This window comes from Podospora pseudopauciseta, chromosome 4, assembly GCF_035222475.1.
Source record: "Podospora pseudopauciseta strain CBS 411.78 chromosome 4, whole genome shotgun sequence".
Classification (NCBI taxonomy): Eukaryota; Fungi; Ascomycota; class Sordariomycetes; order Sordariales; family Podosporaceae; genus Podospora; species Podospora pseudopauciseta.
Genome location: NC_085894.1, coordinates 1,779,413 through 1,794,118, shown reverse-complemented (window position 1 = coordinate 1,794,118; position 14,706 = coordinate 1,779,413). Strand labels below are relative to the sequence as shown.

At 54.5% G+C, this 14,706-nt stretch overlaps 3 protein-coding genes across 3 annotated transcripts; 1 reads left to right on the top strand and 2 right to left on the bottom strand.

Annotated features, from left to right (window-relative positions):
* Nucleotides 1–685: 685 nt before the first annotated feature.
* On the bottom strand, nucleotides 686–1,464 carry QC763_403730 (uncharacterized protein; the record flags this gene model as incomplete). The annotated part of the gene is made up of 2 exons (XM_062912013.1): nucleotides 686–1,328; nucleotides 1,418–1,464. 2 exons carry the CDS (start codon nucleotides 1,462–1,464, stop codon nucleotides 686–688), a joined length of 690 nt encoding a protein of 229 aa, XP_062765671.1.
* A 987-nt stretch (nucleotides 1,465–2,451) lies between these two features.
* QC763_403740 (uncharacterized protein) lies at nucleotides 2,452–6,048 on the bottom strand (the record flags this gene model as incomplete). Its single annotated transcript, XM_062912014.1, has 1 exon — nucleotides 2,452–6,048. One exon carries the CDS (start codon nucleotides 6,046–6,048, stop codon nucleotides 2,452–2,454), a length of 3,597 nt encoding a protein of 1,198 aa, XP_062765670.1.
* A 1,446-nt stretch (nucleotides 6,049–7,494) lies between these two features.
* QC763_403750 (uncharacterized protein) lies at nucleotides 7,495–14,644 on the top strand. Its single transcript, XM_062912015.1, has 2 exons — nucleotides 7,495–12,227; nucleotides 12,411–14,644. Exons 1-2 carry the CDS (start codon nucleotides 11,942–11,944, stop codon nucleotides 14,615–14,617), a joined length of 2,493 nt encoding a protein of 830 aa, XP_062765669.1. The 5' UTR covers nucleotides 7,495–11,941; the 3' UTR covers nucleotides 14,618–14,644.
* The last annotated feature ends 62 nt before the right edge of the window (nucleotides 14,645–14,706 follow it).

Here is a 14,706-nt window from a genome sequence, read left to right as displayed (position 1 = left end):
CTTTCCCCTCTCATTTGGACTGACTGATATCGCAAACCGTGTGACATAAACCGACCTTAACCAAGCACAGTTTCTGGCGCTGGCACGCGGGCTGATTGAAAGGCTTCCGGCGCTGGGGCACGCGTTGGGACCTCTAGCACTGAAGAAGCATGACACTGGCATCAACATCAAAGCGAGAGCAAGCTTAAAGCCAAGACGAAATTACAGGTAAAGGCCTGGTTTCCTACTTGGTGTAAACACAAAGCCGGAGCCAAGATTAAGTTCATTACGAAGGCCGAAAATGGGATCATGGAGGTGCCGACATCAAGGTCGGGAGCAAGGTTAATGCTGAGTCCACTTTCCAGGTCAGATCGACTTTGGCGGCAGGCACAGATCAAGACATAGGGCGGGCTGCCATCCATCAAATGCCATCGGAATCTGTGACAGCAAGGGCATGCTGAGTGGGCACTCAACTAGGAAATCCAGGCGTGAAGGAGTGGGTTGAGCGTTCACCATGCTATGAAAGGCCGAATCCACTGAACAATGCCTTGCATATAGCGAAAAAACATGGCGCATGACCACAGGACCCCAGCGGCACATAAATATACAACAAATCATCAAACCTAAAAGTCAGTGATCCAATCTCATTTCACCAAACAGTTCTCGCCCTAAAACCATCATCTAGGTACACTCCCAAAACCACCCATCACAAATCCCTCACCATCCAAACATTCCCCTCCTTCTCCCCCCCAGGATAAACCCTAAACCCAACCCCCTCATAAAACCTCACAACCCCTTTATTCTCCCCCGCAACCCCCAACTGAATCCCCCTCCCATAATCATACCCCTTCACCCCCCCTTTCACCCCCTCCACCCCCTCAACAAACTGTCCAATCATCTCCCTCCCAAACCCCCTCCTCTGCCACCCCTCCAACAAATCAATATGCAACATCCCCCTCCACCCCTCCACAAGCTCCCTCCTCCCCTCCACCCCCTCAAGCACCAACCACTTAACACTATAAGCCGTCTGCGCCAAACACCTCTCATTCACCCTCTTTCCCCCCTCACCCCCCCCAACCCACCACTCCTCCAGCCTCTCCATCTGCTCCGGAGGCGGTACATCCCTCCTCCCCTGCTCACTCCCCAACACCTCCTCCACATACCTCGGATACATTTCCTCTAGCGCAAAAACGTCAGGCGTCCCAATTACATACCCCACCGCCCTGCCACTCCCATCATCAAGCACAAAACAGTGCTCAGGAAAGAGGTGCGTGAACTGCAACGTCCAGAGGTAGGGCGCCATAGCCACACAGGCCGGGGACGAGGCGAGCGAAGGGGGGAGGGTAGCTCTGCACTGTTAGATGGATCAAAATTATTATCATGAAACAAAAGAAAGGGGGTTGGGGGTTTGGGGGGAGGAGAAAAACATGCAATAAACTTGCAGTCCTCCGTGTCCTTTGGTTCAAAAGGGCGGATGAATGCCATGGTGAGGACGAGGTGACGTCGGAATAAGTGGGGCCGGTTGGGTAAGACGGGGCGAGTGCCTTGAGCAAATGAAGCAGAAACTAAAAGAATTGGCGAATTTGACAACCACTCCTAACCAACATATGGCTGTATATGACAATAAATGCTGTTGTCAAGGCTGTCCTTCTCCTAATCAGTTACAACTCCCAAGAGAGAAAAGTGCAAAATCCGGACCTCGAAGCGGGGGTGGTGGTGAGAGAGCAATACATGAGCCGCATGCAAAGCAACGCCACCAATGGGGTAACTTCGGTTGAGATCCACGAAACATCAACCCCCCTCATCCTCCAAGCATAGCCCCTCCAGCGGCAGCCTTCCACATCAGCGACATTCTCAAACCAAAAACCTTCATTTGACTGATTGTTTGTTTCAATTTCATCAACTACAACTACAAGATCCCCCATCCACCAAGCCCCCACTCAAATGTGGCTCTGATACGCTACATACAAAAAACATCTTCCACAATAAATCCAGCGACTGGTACATAAAGCGCGGGTACTCGACCCGCTCATTACAGAATCAGTCGGTCCTCACAAGTAAGAAAGCTGTCAGTGATACAAAGATAAAAACAAGAAAAAAACATCAACATATGGGATATCACTTCTTTTGAACAGTACCAGAACCAGCCAGTCCAGAAACCCATTAACCACGACCTAACAAACAAAAAAAAGAAAAACCAAACCAATTCAAGCTCCGCCCCCTTTCCACCCTTCCCAGTCCACACATGTACACACACCTAAACGCAGTCTAGTTTTACAGAGGTATCTCGGGTTTTCATAGCCTCATGACCTTGGCCTGGGCCAGATGTACATAAAGGAAAATAAACAAATATATGAAAAAAAAAAAAAAACATGTCTGGAAGACAATGGAGAGAAAAAATGCGGGGGAATATTAGAAGAGAACAACGGGTACGAAGAGACAAGGAAAAGTTGGTGGTGGTGGCAGTGATGCTTAAATCATGCCACCGGGGCCCATGCCTGGGTTCATTCTCGGCAGAGGGCCCTTGGCAAGAAATGGTGGGCTCTTGTCCCGAGTTCCGCCAGAGGTCCTGGGGCTTGGGGGAGTAGGTCCATCGGAGGGCCTGGCCTTGCGCAACCTGCGGCGGCCCATCTCGTCTTCGCTGGCATGGTCAAGACTGGAAGCACTGTGGTTCGCTTGGCTGGCGAAAGGCAACCTCGGGGCAGCCATGCCGGAATCTTCCGGCATGCGTCCAGCACTCGAATCATCTCGTCTGCGTCGTGGATTGATCGGAGGCAGAGGCGGCGGCGCACCCCCGCGGCTGCTCGAACGTGACCTCGACTCCGGATACGGGCGTCCTCTATCGTTTCCATCCGGGCCCATAGCACGCTGGTGGGGGAGGTTAACGGTTGGGACGCGAGTGGTGGCTGACATGAGCGTGGGCTCGGAAATTTCTCGCTTGTCGACAATTCGCTTCGCATTCACCGGTCCCAAGGCTGGCGATTGAGAGACTGATGGTTGTCGACCTATCCGGGGACCGAACGAAGTAGGTGTTCCAACAGGCGAGGGCGATGCTCCAACACCATAGGGCGACGGGGACGGGAGGCCCATGGGAGAAATGGGTGAGGGTTGCCCGGGGTGGACGTCAATACCGAGGCGATTCGTGTGTAGAGCCAGATTTCCGACTGGTCTCGACTGGTTGAGCATAGGAGAGGCGGCCGGTGACGGAACCCCGCGGCCGGGATAGGGATGAGGAGGCATGATGGGAGACCCCTTGATGTCAGTCCCTGGCAGACCAGGAGAGCGCATCATTGGTGTGCGAGCACTACAGGGAGCCAACTGATCGTGAGACATAATGTTGCCGTTGGTCATCAGGCGAGGAGGGCGGCTATGCGAACGACCACCACCCTCCGATCTCTCCGAGCCACTGCGATCGCGTCCACTCGGGGAGTTGCTGTAGTTGCTTTCATCACTGGGAGCACGTGGCCGGTATGTTACGGGAGGCGGTCTCCTATCGCCGCTCGGCGGCGAGCGTTGGTTCATGCTACGGTCAGCTCTAGGGGGTGGCTGAAGGGGTGTTTGGCCATCGGCAGCGGCTGATGTTTGCGTGGCTTGACGGCGCGCCAGCGTCTCCAGCTCCTTGCGTTTCTGAAGTTCCCGTCTGGCTTTCTGGAACGCTCTCAGACCAGGAGGAGTACGGGAACTGTCTTCATCCTCTGGCTTGGTCGCTGGTTCACCGCTAGTCGCTGATTCCGAAGAATGGCGGGTGTCCTGCGACTCGACCTCTTGCTGTCTGGACTCCTCTCTCATAGTGGCAAGTGTCGAGACATCCTTGTCATCGAAGGATTGCTTGGTTGGCAACGGAGACGTGCTCATGGTTGCAGCACCAATTCCCAGCATCTTGGTGACTTTCGATGGCGCAGCGCTAGTGTTTCGCGATCGCTCCACAATGGAACCCTTGCTCGACTTCGACTTGAGGATACCAAGACTCAATGATGTTGATGATGCGGGAGGCGCCGCCTCTTGGGGCACGGGGGAACCGGCTCTGCTGCTATCTGACTCGACATACGACGTCAACTTCTCCCTGACACGACGGCGGGCATCGGCGAGCTGGGTGGCAAACTCATCGACTTCTTCTTCGGTGATATCGGCCTTGGCTTCGGGGGTTACATCTGGGTTAGCTGTCTCTGGAGCAGGCTCCTTGTCAGGGTTACCGCCGTAGTACGAAACAGCCCACTCTTGATCACCATTCATCCAAGGGTTTGAGCGGGACGCAAGGTCATTAACAATAGATGGGCTGAACAGTGTCGTGTTGAAGCGGGAGTCAACGCCTGATGTCTGAGGTCCGCCGTCGTAGATCGACGAGTTTGTGCTTTCACTACGCAGGTGTTGGCGAACCATGCCGCTCAAGCCAGCCAAGCCGGGAGCTGGGCCCAGGGTTGGCGAATCGATTGGCACTGGCTCTTCAGACACTTCAGACGATGTCTGGATGGTCGGAGGCGGGCTAGAAACCCTTGGGGTGACGGAGAGGGGGGTAGGCATTGCTGATTGCCTGAGAGCTGGGTGGTCCTCGTCAGCCGGGCGTTGGAGGCTGAGGTCGGGCGTGGAGAGAGACAGGTTTAGGTTGGAGATGATCGGTGGGGTTGGAAGCTCGGAGTCGGGAACCGGGGTTGGCGGCATCCCCTGTGAGGCTTGTGACGGCGGCGAAAGGTTGCTGCTGGCATCGAGGCTGATTTTTGGGGTAGGCGTCTCCCTGCCCTGTTGCAGCTGAATCTGGCGCTGGGCGTACGTGGATTCATCATACGGTTGCGATGGCTTCTGGAACATGCCAAGGGCCGTCGCCTTGCCAACATCGTTTGGCTGAATTGGCAGGAAGGGCTGTTCGCCGGTCTCGCTGATGGGTGGACTGAGAGGGGGTGCGGCGCCGAAGTTTGTCTTCGCTTCAGGCTGAGGCGAAGGCTTCGGAACTGAGCTCGCTGAGCTCACAGGAGAGACAGTGGTGGTAGAGCTGGGGGTCCTCAGATTTGGGGCGCTAGCCTTTGCCAACATTGCCCGTCTCTCGCTCACCGATCTGTCGAGAGCAAAGGCAGTTGAGGGGGAAGGTGCCGCGCCTGCGTCATTGCGGGTGCCAAAGGGTCTTTGGCGGGTCATTGTGTCGAGACGAGACAAGGCAGAGGATTGCTGCTCTTGTAGATCCTGATTAAGACCCTGCTCATACAGCCGTCTCGCTCTCGTGACCGGCCCAGTATTCGCGGTAGTCGAGAAAGTTGCCGCCGAGGACGAATCCTTGACGCTATTGGCAGTCTGAGAGGTAATCGAAGTGGCCGCTGTGGAGTTGCGAGCCAAATTGGAAGCTGATGACATGGTTGAGGATGTCTCCCTTTTTTGGTTGTACGCACTGGGTGGAGGAGATGCCGACCGCGTTGGCTCAACATCTTCTTCGGGCTGATCTGACTGAGCCTCTCCTCTCTCCATAGACCTCTCCCGTTCAGCTTGTCTCCATTTCTGAAAAGCCGACATTGGAACGTCGTCGTCGTACAAAGCCCGTCCTCCCAGGCCTCCTGCAGCAGCCTTTGACCCAGCCGGAATTTTGTAAACTTTTTGTCGCCCGCCAAACAAGTTGTTGCCCTCTAGCGGCTTTGAACGGTTCATAACACCCCCTTTCACGTCGGTGTCATCAGACGCAAAAGAGTCTTTTCGCAAAAAAGTAGCAGCCCTGATCGACTCCACCTCAGCGATGTCAGCCAAACCAGCACCACCAGAGAACCCAAAGTCGGCCATGCGGGACTGTCGATTTGGGTATAATACGCTGTCATCGCTGGCCTTCCCAATCTTGGTGTTTGGATCATCTTGTTCCCTCAACATGGAGAACCGGGCGGAGAGGTTAGACATCAACAGACTGGTCCGGAAATCATCGGTGGAAGGAAGAGCAGTGGCGAGATCGAACTCTGGCTTGGTCTCCTCCTGCTGAACCTTTTTGCGATTGCGAAACCCTCTGAAGGGAAGAGACGACTGCTCCGAGTCCTCACTCGACCGAGTCGTCGGCGCCTCCACCTCCTTCTGCTTCTTCTTTGTCCTGAACCGGTTCATGTTGAGAAACTGTTTGTCTATTCAATCGATGAGCAAGCTTGTCGATTCTTGACTTGGTGATGCACCGCGCAGGAGAAGCGGCAGATGAAGATGTAGCGAAAGGGGCGGTGAGATTGACCAATACAACTCGGGTGGATATCACACAGACTGGATGAAAAGGGAACCTGTCAGTATAACTCATTTGCACACATTGGCGGGTTTTCACTCATAAAGAGTTGGGATGTGAAGCTGGGTGTGAAGTGAAGGTGAGAACAGCGGTCTACCAATATGATCGACAAGAGCCCAACGCCCTTGCCTGACCAAAATTGCCTTCTCCGAGTCCCCGATCCTTTTCTAACGAGTTGGGGCAACCGGGCGAATTCACAGGGGAGCGGTCCAGCTCCGACTGGCAGACCAGGCTATAGGGCGGGGGAGTGTTGATCAGGTGCTCACTCACCATTAGCGTGGCCAAAAGAGTTGATGTCTCCCAGCTAACAGCCTAGCGTCCACCAAAAAAACCAGTTCAAAGGGATTGCTGCGGAAACATAAACAAGTTGGGAGGCAGTTCCAGTGAAATAAACGACCAAGATAGGAGTGAAGCGGCGGGCGCAGGCTATCGAATCGACATGCGGTACGGAGTTAAAACGGCAGTGGCACGTTGATGCTGCACCGTCCCGTGGATGGTTCCTGGCAGAATAGCCCGGCGGCAGTAGTTGACTTCGGTACTTCGTATTGAGCCCTGGACTGAGCTGAGCTGAGCTACTTGGGCTGAAGAAGGGTGGCAAAATGTGAAGAAGATATCGAGGAGTTCGGATCAAAAGAATGTGTCTCGTGTGGTCTTTCTTCGGAATCGGTCGAGTGCTACGCGGGTGGTCGGTTCGACAGGCAAATGAGCGGATCAACGAGCGTGTTGCGAAGGGAAAAGAGCGGCGCGAGAACAGGACCGGCAGTTGAAGAAAGCGTCGACAGGTGAGGTGAGGTTGGAAACCTAGAACGGGGGGGGATCTGACGAGATTTTGGATCTGGGGAAAAGCAGCAGGACCTTGGGAGAAGACAAGCCAGGTCCAGCGGCCCAGGGCAAGATTGCATCCACGGCACACTCCCAGCGCAGGTGGAGATCAAGTCAGGCAGGCCAGCATCTCGCTGTCAAAACCGCCGAAGAGGGGCGTGTGCCTAAGACCCCGAGACATCCCGGAATTGGGGTTCATCATTGGCTGTGACCCCTTTCCCTGGACTCGTTCGGCCCCATATGAGTCCGTGCACCGACAGCAGTCACCGCTCTTCATTGGTCAGGACCTGCGTGAGAGCTTCAGGTGGGGGACAGTGGGGTGTGCACGCAACAAATGAACAGGGGATGAAGAAGAAATTTTGGAAACGGAAACAGACGAAAACGACTGGTCAGTGCCTCGAGCTGTGCGAGGGGAAACTGCTGCCCGTTGCCATGACCTCGAACTAGCACCTCCTTGCCTGTGTCGACCTGGAACAGTCTCATACGGATCCATGACATGCAACTTTTGCGCTTTAATTGTGTACACACTTTGTGTTCCCGACTGAGTGGAAAGAAAGAGACAATGGGGGCGACAAGTCAGCCCAGCTTCAGAAGAGAATGGCACACGCTACCTTACGAAGCCTACGCTAGTTTCAACACTTTGTCCGCCGCCCTGGAAAGTGATGGTTTCCATGGCGCAGATGCAGGAGCTGCGAGGGCAGAAACAGAACATGCCACGGCACACTGCACGGTACGCATGAAGCTGTAACCCTTTTCCGCTGCCCATTGCCCCCTTTTCAGCCAATCTGCTGCTGAATTCGGAAGCAAACTCTGGAGCGGTTGGTTAGAAGAGGACAAGATCCGGCATCCGGCACTCACCATTCGGCATTGGTTTTGATGTTTGCGCATCCTCCCCCACTGTGCCCCGGATCAGCTTCATGATACAACTCTCCAGCCAAATCCTCCCATTGGCACTTCACGTCACTACAAGAAGAACTCCGAGACATGTTCAGGGTCCAGAACAGAAGACGACGGAATACAACCCCCCTTTTTCTGAAGCGTATCCTGAATGCAGATTGGTCGCTGCTATCGTGGCACTGGACGATTGTCTCCGGCAGTCTTCCGCAACCGCCCCACCATCTTCAACCACCCAAAAGATCCAAGACTCCAACTTGATCAACGCTTTGCATCGGCGCTATGAAAAGACAAAAGCAAACCAAGCAGAAGCACCTATCCTTCTCCTTTATTCTGCGCCGCCAAAATCCCTCCTTCGAGTCTCTGTCACTGGGCGGCAAAAGAGTGCGGGGGAAAGGGGGCAGGGAAGATGCACACCCCCGCATCTTGGTCACCATGGATGGATGGCGTCAATCCTGGTGGGAATTTCTAAAGGCAAACGAATGAGGCCTGCAGACGATCGTGGGGTGATCTCTGTGGCCAGCACGGCGGACAAGTGCATCCAGTGACGGTGTGCGGACATGGACGCAGAGCCTCAAACGAATTCACAATCGGAAAACAAAGAAATGGTCCCAATTTCAACTTGCCAATGGTGATAGCATCTGTTCCCGATTGGACCGGCCAAGCGAGCCCGTTTTGGCGCCTCCCGCCCATTCGTTTCCCTCCGCACGATGTGACGAGGCCGTCAAGAGGGTTGCAGAGCGGACAGACCTCACCCGACCTCGGACAACAGAGAGATAACAGTCTGGAAATGCTACGGCCGGTCGGGCCCTCGACAGTGAGCCGGGCATCCTCGGCCAGGCACAAAAGCAGCCCCGAAGATGGCCATCATGAGGAGCATCACCAAAATCTGCCAAGGGGCAGTTCAGGAGCCACTGGCTGTCAGAAGTCAAAAAGTGTTCCAACCTTCGACAAGCGTTCTCGCTGCTTCCCGCCTTCTCCCCCCTGATGGCTATATTCACGCCCCCCTCCCCCCTGGCCGTTAACCGCGCACATCCGTCCCACCATCACGGGTCCGTCAATGCTTCCGCGATCCAATAAAACGGCTGTTCCTGACGCTTAACCTCATTGGGGCTGGCCCCGCGGGGACGCAACCTCCACTCCCACGAGAGCCCCCTGGATTTTTCAGCACCCCTGGGCCTGTGAGTGATGCAAAAGATCGCAATCGATTCATCATCTGGCTTCATCCTGAGATCCGACAGAAGAACAAGAGCCAAAAGAAAGGGCAAGCTTGCGCAGTCTGCAGGGGCAATAGGGGTTCAAGTCAACAAAATGCAGAGACATCAAAGCGCATGTCTCGCGATCTCGCTGGAGCTGAATGAAGAACAAACAGCTCCATCCTGCGACAAGGACATTCTTTCGAACACTGCCGATCGCCCCCCCTCCCGGCCCTTCCCCCCAACCAAGAGATGGTAAAAGAAACTATTTGCTACCTGCACAAGACCCAACAGTAGGTATCACGGTCTCTCAGCATCGCACTTTGCTACAATGCAAGGCACTGGCTGGGCCTCCGCGGTGCCGTCGGAGGGCTTGACTGGCAGCACAAAGCCTCGCCTTCGGCGCCGACAGAAGGAATTTCGAAAAACACGCCGACATGGCTGACTTGTTCCACCACCACCACCACCAAAAGATCCAGCAATCAACTTCTGCGCCGCCTTTGCTTCTTCTCATTACCCAACAAGCTGAAAATGTAAATCTCCTCTCCACTCAAGGCCGAAGCCCCGGAGCTGAGAATGCAAAAAAAGTGAACAAAACTCCACTGTGCGCAATATCGGACACCGCCGTGATCGCTCGGCAATGTCGTTGTCGTCATTATGACCGGCACATCGTGGAAAGCGTCGATTGCTTTCCAAGGTTTGCAATGCCGGGTGTTGGGAATTAGCTCCTGATCAAGGCTGAAACCAGTGGGAATTCCCCTCGTGGCACTTGTGGTTGCTGGGCAATTTTCCCGTTGCCTTGGAACGATTTCCGGGTCGCGGTGGGGAGAGAGATGATAGCGGATCCTCGGAAGTACCAGAAGAGGGAAGGGATCTTCCGCGATTTACTTCGCACTACCGGGGGCAATATCCGGAGAAGTGTTCTGGACTCGGGCCTTTGGAACGACGGGGAGATGTCGGCTTGGAGACAATTTTCCTCACAGAATTTCCGGTGAGTTCTACCAAGGATTGATCATCAACACCCTTTCTCCCTCCGTTCCCGTCCTCGGACCCGGGTTGCACACCTCACCTTGGAGGTCCATTGTCCCACGGGGGAGCGAGGCAAGACGGCCGTGCTCCGTTCCACGGCATCATACACACCAACACCTGACTCTGTCTTGCCAATACATACCTCGTTGCGTGATGGGATTACAAGGCTAGGGTTCGACATTCCTATTGTGTGACAGGCAATTTCTTCAAGCGCACCACTATCAGCCAGAGAATGCGCTGATATGTTCCTATACCCCGGGACGCGCCTTGCGCGAGATATTTCTCCATACGCCGACGCGTCTTCCCCCCCTTCCCCATGCGGGGTAATATCGATATTTGTGCCTGACCAGAAGTGAGGGGAGAATGACGGGATTGCGCAGACGCGAGGAAGATGGGCAAAAGCTTAACATTACCATTGGCATTGTGTTGCAGATGCACCTCAACGGCGTCAACCGCTTCCCGCTCGGTAAACTCACCTTGATCAGGCGAGCCTCGCGATGCTTCGGCGTTCTCGTATTCTACACCGAGGCTACTTTCCACCATCTGTGATACAGAGTACAAAGAAGGGTGAGCAACCCTCCTGTGTATTTCCCCCCATCTTTCCAGCCCGGGAGGGGATGATACTGGGGGCCCGCCTTGCCGGCCGAGACAATGAATAGTAACCCGGATAATTCTCATCAAGTGGTGGTGGTCAAACCGGCTGGTGATGGCTCAAGGGTGGTTGTGCATTTTGTGGCTGGGCCTTTCGGGAATTGGACCACGGCGCCGCGGGGGAAGGGCGGGACGGAGCGAGATGCGATAGGGTAGGTCGGTAGGTCCTCTGCGGGATGGCGGTTGGATTAACCCAGTTTTGAGGTGTTTTGAAGATTGGTCCTTATTTCCAGGGGCTCGCTCATTTGCCACTCTTTTCATTCTGTGACCAAGATTTATTAGATTGAGGCCAGAAAAATAAAAGCGAGGCAAGCGCCTGGATATTTCTTGTGGTGGTGGTGGTGGTCATGATCGACTGGATGGGGGCTACTGGGGATCACTTTATCGCGATAAGATGTTGCTTGGGTATATGTGCTGCCACGATGCAATTCTGCTTTGTCCCGACGGGCAGTTGCATCGTGTGTGCCGTTGGGCTGAGAGAGGGACCTGCTCGATGGGGGATGGTTTGGTGTCGCATGAAGCTATATTGAAGCTGCAAATAAAGCATGGGCATACCTTGCTTCTTCATGACTCACCTGTGAGGGATGATCCTGAATGTGAACTTGGAGGTACTAGGCAGCATGAAACATCGGTTATTACCTTGGGTGTGGCGGTATCCAAATGAGGGGAGCTTTCGACTCCATGGGATACATCACTCTGATGAGGTCTTGGAACAAAGAAAGATGGGATGGTTGATGATGGATGACACCCCTCGACAGTTGAGGTTTGGGTACTGACGGATGCCCTGCTGGTGACCCAGCGCACCGGGACCGACCCCGCCATGGCCACACCGCGGCCCGGGCCTTGCAGCAAACAACCCATGTGCAGCTCTCAACAAACGACAGGCGGTCAGAAAGATCTCACTCTCACAAAAAGGAGGACTTTTGTCATACAACGTCCATTTCATCTCACTCATCTCACTCGTTCATCATCCGTCAGGCTGTCTTGGTGGCCCTGTTTCTCACTGCCGCTATCTGCCCGGCTGCTCTCGGTACCAGCCTAACGAATCGCCACCCAGCTTTGTGACATGCATTGATAGCCGCATACCACTACCATCTTAGCCCGACAACTCACCACACACATCATCCTGCCCATCATGAAGTGTCTCGAGAACATTGGCCGCTATGCCAGCTTCTGGGGCCCAAACCCCCGATCTGCAGGCAGAGGAAGTGCAGTTGGCAAGACCCCAAAGTGGAAGCTCAGCACCAAGAAAGCCGCCATCTCGGTGCTGTCAGCCATTCAAGCCCTCGCCAACCCGCACACATCTCGAAATCATCAAAAGACTATCCTCATCGAGCAAGAGCACAGGGATGAGTTTGTACCATACAAGGCCCCTTCAGAACTGCCATTCTATGGCCGCAGTCCACCGGTTTATCCTGCCCGTATGTATTGCCCCTATTCTATGATATCAGCCCTATTATGATCGACTACACATACCTATAGCTACATCCAATGTAACCCAACACTACAAACCAACCCACTCGTGCCGCAACCTTTGATCACCGAAGCACAACTTTCTCAAAACAATATATTTTTCTCGTACTAACATTAATGTCCCTACCAAGCAACCGCCAACGGCACCACCCCCCTCTGGTCCCACCCCCACCACCTCGCCTCCCTCCTCGTCTCCAACCTCACCCTCCAAGAAAAACTCAACCTTACCATCGGCCATGCGGGCCCTTGCGTGGGTAACACCGCCCCAATCCCCAGACTATCCATCCCCTCCCTCTGCATAGCCGATGGCCCTGCCTCTCTCCGCGGCCAGGAATATGTCTCCGCCTTTCCCGCGGGTGTCCATCTCGCCGCGACCTTTGACACAGATCTCATGTCCCTTTATGGCCGCGCCTTAGGTAGGGAGTTTCACAACCGCGGTGTGAACATTGCTCTTGGTCCCATCGCCGGGCCCATAGGCAGGATAATCAAAGGGGGGAGGAGCTGGGAAGGGGGAGGACCAGACCCCTATCTGGCGGGAAAGTTATTTGGGAAGGTGACAAGAGCTATGCAAGAGCAGGGTGTGGTAGCGGTGGGAAAACACTGGGTGGGAAATGAGCAGGAGACGAGGAGGAGGTTGGATTGGGATAATGGACGGCATGCTGTTAGTGCCGAGGTTGATGATAGGACGTTGCATGAGGTGTATGTTTGGCCTTTTATGGAGGGGTTGAAGGAGGGGATGGGAGGGGTGATGTGTAGTTACCAGCGGGTTAACCACTCGTATGGGTGTCAGAATTCCAAGTTGATCAATGGGGTGTTGAAGCAAGAGTTGGGGTTCGAGGGGTTCGTGGTTAGTGATTGGGATGGGCAGGTCAGTGGGGTGGGGAGTGCGAATGCGGGGTTGGATTTGGTGATGCCGGGGAAGGGGTTTTGGGGGAGCAGTTTGGAGGAGGCGGTGAGGAATGGGAGTGTGAGTGAGGAGAGGGTGGATGATATGGCGAGGAGGGTGTTGGCGGGGTGGTATCTGCTGGGCCAGGATAGGGGATATCCGGAGAGGGCGATATGGGGGAATTTGGAGAGGCATGGGGCCGTGGATGTGATGGAGGATCATGGGGGGTTGATTAGAGAGGTTGGGGCGGCGGGGACGGTGGTGGTGAAGAATGAGAAGGGGACGTTGCCGTTGGGGAGGAAGCGGAGGTTGGTTTGCGTTTTTGGGTACGATGCTCAGGTGAAGGCCAGTCCGTGGACGAACAGGGATCGGTATGGGGGTGGGTATGAGGAGAATTATGGGTGGGAGACGTTTAATGGGACCTTGATTACTGGGGGTGGATCGGGTAGTACCACACCGCCGTATGTGGTCAGCCCGTTTGAGGCGATTCAGCATCGAGTACGGAAAGAAGGGGGCATTCTTCGCTGGGACTTTTGGTCTGGAAATCCCACGCCATACCTCAACGCAGACGCCTGCGCAGTCTTCATCAACTCTTACGCATCCGAGTCATTCGACAGAAAGAACCTGACCGACAAATTCAGCGACGACCTCGTGCTCAACGTAGCCAGCTGGTGCAGCAACACCATTGTCATCGTCCACTCCACCAGCATCCGCTTAGTCGAAGCATTCATCACCCACCCCAACGTAACAGCCGTCGTCATGGCCGGCCTACCAGGTCAAGAATCCGGCAACAGTCTGGTTGACATTCTCTGGGGCGACGTCAACCCATCCGGCCGCCTGCCATACACCATTGCCAAATCAGAGCAAGACTATGGCGCTGTCCTCGATCCAGCAGGAGCAGAAGACGAAGACTTTCCCGAAGATGACTTTTCCAGAGAGGGTGTCTTGCTCGATTACCGAGCCTTTGACAGAGATGGCATCACACCCAGATTCGAATTCGGGTTTGGATTGAGTTACACCTCATTCTCGTATTCATCCTTGCATACCACTGTCAAACCCCGTGTCGATACCAACATGGGGGAGTGGCCCGAGAAAAACAAGGAAATCGTTCAAGGCGGACATCCAGACTTGTGGGATGTAGTGGCGGTAGTGACATGTCACATCACCAATACTGGCCATCTGCACGGAGCAGAGGTTGCGCAGCTTTATCTCGGTGTGCCAAATTCTGAAAAGGACGGGAAGACACCGGTTAGACAGCTGAGAGGGTTCAAGAAGGTTGGACCTCTTGCGCCGGGGGAGACAAGACAGGTGATATTTGAGTTGACAAGAAGGGACTTGAGTGTGTGGGATGTCTTCAAGCAGCAGTGGAGGATGAGGAGGGGAGAGTACAAGGTTCAGATCGGGGCGAGCAGTCGGGATTTGAGGTTGGAGACGGTTATCATTCTGGAATAGATGGACTTCAGAGGATGTAAGGCGCCAATAATGGCTTGATAGATGAAATGGCGATTTAGACAACTTTTAACACCATGGTGTGATGGATG

Coding starts and splice junctions, on each gene's coding strand:
- QC763_403750 (XM_062912015.1), top strand. CDS start 11,942: ATGAAGTGTCTCGAGAACATTGGCCGCTATGCCAGCTTCTGGGGCCCA. Junction 12,228..12,410: donor TCCACCGGTTTATCCTGCCC/GTATGTATTGCC, acceptor GTCCCTACCAAG/CAACCGCCAACGGCACCACC.